The sequence below is a fragment of the Oryzias melastigma genome, linkage group LG3 (assembly GCF_002922805.2).
Source record: "Oryzias melastigma strain HK-1 linkage group LG3, ASM292280v2, whole genome shotgun sequence".
In the NCBI taxonomy this organism is placed as follows: Eukaryota; Metazoa; Chordata; class Actinopteri; order Beloniformes; family Adrianichthyidae; genus Oryzias; species Oryzias melastigma.
The window spans coordinates 6,618,055-6,622,128 of NC_050514.1; the positions used below are offsets into that span (position 1 = coordinate 6,618,055).

The window sequence follows — 4,074 nt, forward strand, 5'->3', positions numbered from 1 at the left end:
CTAAATATTGTGCATTTTTAAATGATGACGTGAGACTTTGTGGGTCTCAGTGGGTTCTGGTCTGTAAGAAACTAGACTGAATGGCTCTTTTAGAGTCAAAGGTTGCAGACCTTTGTTCTAGAGTTAGAATGTTGGAGATGAAGATGTGCTCATCTGTCGTTTTGTGGCAGGACTTTGAAAACGGAGAAGAATGTGAGAAAATGATTAGTAGAAAAGATAAAAGTCTTGGATTGCTGTGCCGTAAGTTCCTGGCCCGGTACCCAGACTACCCTAGATCAGCCCTCAATGACATCTGCCTGGACGATGTGGCCACCGAGCTGAGTATGGGTTTTACATTTTAGAATCGTGATCTATAATCTAAGTGTGAACAGCAGTTGAGCATGTTTGTCTTCCTTTTCCCACAGATGTAGAGCGCAGACGTATCTATGACATCATGAACGTGTTGGAGAGCCTCCACATGGTGAGCCGCTCCGCAAAGAACCGTTACTCCTGGCACGGCCGAACCAAGCTGGAGGAGACGCTGGCCATTTTGAAACAGGTCGGCGAGGAGCAGCGCTACGGCCAGCAGATGCTGCAGATTCGACAGCGCCTCCTGGACAGGGAGTTTGAGTGCGACGGCGAGGAGAAGGAGAACGCCGTGGCAGCCGCCGTAGAGGGCTGTGAGAACGGACAGAGGGAACTTTGCTTCGTGGAGCTTCCAGGAGTTGAGTTTAAAGCTGGTGAGAGAAAACATTTTCTAACTTATAACATCTTTATTCATATGAATCCTCTCAATGGAATGGATATCTGTTAACTCTGATCGTCTTTTGATCCGCTGTAAAAGTGTTCTCAGTTGGTCTCTTAATGGTGATTAAGCAGTTTTTAGCCAAAATCGAAAAACCTGTCTCGTTTTCTTGGACATAGTTTCTGCAGAGCGGCAGGAGTTCATCAGAAATTCACCTCTAACTTGGGGGCGGAACTGTTGATGTGGAGTTACTCCGCCCCCTTTCAGTTGCTCAGAGCAAAGAGCATTTTTAAGACCCTCTCCAATGAAAACAGTGGTTTTAACATGTTCTTCTGATGACAGAGGAGCTACATGGAGAAAATTAAGCATAAAATAGAATTTTTGAATATTTCTTTATTCAAACCGTCATAAATCAGTAGCAAATACTTTCTAAAAATTACTATTTGTGATGTAGAAAAATAATCTGGGTAGGTCACATGCTCCTTGCTCGACTACATTCTGATTCATCCACCTATAAATAGATTCATGAACGTCTTTGTTTTCCTCGTTTGAGCTGGTTTCTGACTCTAAACTGTACGACTGGATAGTTGAACATCGCTCGACAATAGTGCTGCCACAATTATTTTAATCTTCGACTAATCCTTGATTATTTTTACTGATTAGTCAACTATTCGGATCATGCACAAACTGGATGTAAAGCACACATCTTATCCATCATTAGCTTTAAAATAACTAAAAATAGAGACAATTAGGATGATAGTTTATTAAACTTTTAATGAATCATGCAGCCTCTGTCCTTCATTGGTTTATGGGGTTAAAACAACATTAAATCAAATGAGAGAGATAAGGAATATACTTTCCATCAAACTCATTTTGACAGGTGCCCCGCCCCTCAAGATAACGTGACAATTTAATATCAATTTTATATACAAAGGGTATATAGGGTCAAAGGTCACCTGTCTAAATGAGTTTGATGGAGAGTATATTCCTGATCTCTCTGAATCAAGGAACTTTTTTCACTAAAGATAAACTTCTGGTCTCATTGACTCATGTATAACAAAAGTGCATTTTTCAGTGCTGAACGCTCACAACTTTGTTCAACTTTACTAAACTCTGACTCCATATAATATAAAGTATTGACTATTAAGTTAGTTGTCGTCCATTTTAAATATCGGTTAGTCGTCGATTAGTCGACTAATCGTGGCAGCTCTTCTGGAAAATTTTGTTACACCGCAAATGGGAGCTTGGGTTTGTGAGGAGCTGTAAGCTAGTGGGAGAGTGTAAACAGGGGGATGATGGGATGTCAGGGGAGGCTTACTTCCACACCAACTGTCCAGCCCACAACTTAAATAATAAATGGCCCCTCATAATACTGTTGCTACAGTCGTACCAAGCCAGATTGTTTCTTAGATCTGCAGTTTTTACTCTTTGTTAAGTTTTGTTGACAAGGGTCCTATTGGAGGAACTGGGGGGTGGGGGGAGGAACTGGGGGAGGTAGGGATGTTAATTTTGTGTGAATTTGTTTTTAAACACTTTTTTTGTGTTTTTAATATGTATTTTGTTTGCTTTTATGGTAAGCACTTGAAAGGCGCTTTACAAATAAATAAAGTTTGAGTTTAAAGGTACATTTCTAATGAACTACTGTTGCTCTGCAGAAACTATGTCCTAGAAAACGACAGGTTTCATCATCCTAATTAAAAAAGCACACAACACTTTTTAATCAAATCCTATTTCAAACTATTCTCACAGTAGTGTAAGTAGGAGCCGTCTGAGCAGAGTTCTGACTTCCTGCCTTTGGTTCGGTTGTTTCCAGCCTCTGTCAACAGCAGAAAGGACAAATCTCTGAGGGTGATGAGTCAGAAGTTCGTCATGCTCTTCCTGGTGTCCCATCCTCGAGTGGTCAGTCTGGACGTGGCGGCCAAGATCCTGATCGGAGAAGACCACTGTCCAGATCAGGACAAGAACAAGTTCAAGAGTGAGTTCCATAAAAGCTGTGAAGTTTGAGCCTCAAACATCTTCATTTGTTTAGCTGAAAGCTTTAATGCTACTGGTCGTGTGCTTGCAGCAAAAGTGCGGCGACTGTACGACATAGCAAACGTGCTGCGAAGCCTGAAGCTCATCGAGAAAGTTCACGTGACAGAAGAGCGCGGCAGGAAGCCGGCCTTTGAATGGGTCGGCCCTGAAGACCTCCCACCGGTTCAAAGTACAGAGATGTTGTTTGTCATCGTTTGGTTTCACATTCCCAGAGAGTTTTCTCAAAAAGGAACTTTCTGTTTGCTTCAGACTCTAAGAAGAAAAGTGTGCTGCAGCCCTGCGCCTCGGTGGAAAACTGTGCCAAAAACCTTTTTTCATCCACCGCCACCAAGCGCAGCTTCACCCGTCACCCCTCCCTGATAAAGCTCGCCAAGAAGATCCAGGATGACCGCCGCAAGATCAACTCCGCCCCCAGCAGTCCGGTCAAATGTACCTTTAGTAAGTACCGGTGTTTGTCGGGTTACCAGCACATAAAGCTCTGATGATAACACGATTTAATTCCTCTTCCACCAGGCGACATGAACACAGGCGCTCCTAATAAAATGGCCCAGCTGGCTGCTATCTGTAAGCAGGAACTGGACCAGGAGTCGGTGTAAGTTGCTTTAAACTTCACAGTTCAAATTAAACTTGTAAACATTTGTGAACATTAGAACCTTCCTTTCTCACCTGAAACTCGGCATGGTTTGGCCTTCATGTTTATCGCTTGATCTATAGTTATGCCAGTCCTGCCTTTCCTTATTTCCCCCTAGTGGTGGAATCAGTATTGCAGTCATTTCTTTAAAGAACCAAAACTCGCCACATGAATGTACTAGAAACTTGATTATTTTCTTTCCAATATCCTTTCAACATATTTTTTCTCTTCATGACTGGATCAGATTAAACCATCCAGCTGGCCGGATGTGGGCCGTATGTATGGGGTCAAATCAGGATCAGCTTAAAGTGAACGATAAAACAGATTGAAAACTTGAAAAATACACATTGTAACTGAAAAACAATTGAACATTTGAGAACAAGACATTGTAAAATTTGAAAAAAAAATGTTTTGAAATTTTGAAAAAAAAAGAAAATTTGATTTTTTTTTTTTAATTTGAGGGAAAAAATGAATACTTGAAATAAATCTTGAAAATTTGAGACAAAAACCTGAAAACTTGAATGAAAAAAATAAAAGTAACATTACCAATTGAAAAATAATCTATCCATTAGTAACAGTTGCTTTTTGAAATTTCAACTTTTTTTCTTTTTTCCCTTTCTGAATCTTCACTTTCAGTCCTCAGTTTACAGTTTCAAATCAGATTTGAAAGTTTTCAACATTTTCT

General features: G+C 40.7%; 1 protein-coding gene across 1 annotated transcript in view; it reads left to right on the forward strand.

Moving 5' to 3' along the window:
• The window catches only part of LOC112160623 (transcription factor E2F8), a gene marked incomplete at its 3' end in the record, with an annotated part of 13,256 nt that overhangs the window by 6,120 nt on the left and 3,062 nt on the right, over positions 1–4,074 (forward strand). The window contains 6 exon segments of the mRNA XM_036216588.1: positions 171–321; positions 405–719; positions 2,538–2,699; positions 2,790–2,927; positions 3,008–3,196; positions 3,272–3,350. Of these exon segments, the coding sequence (XP_036072481.1) occupies positions 171–321; positions 405–719; positions 2,538–2,699; positions 2,790–2,927; positions 3,008–3,196; positions 3,272–3,350 (1,034 nt within the window).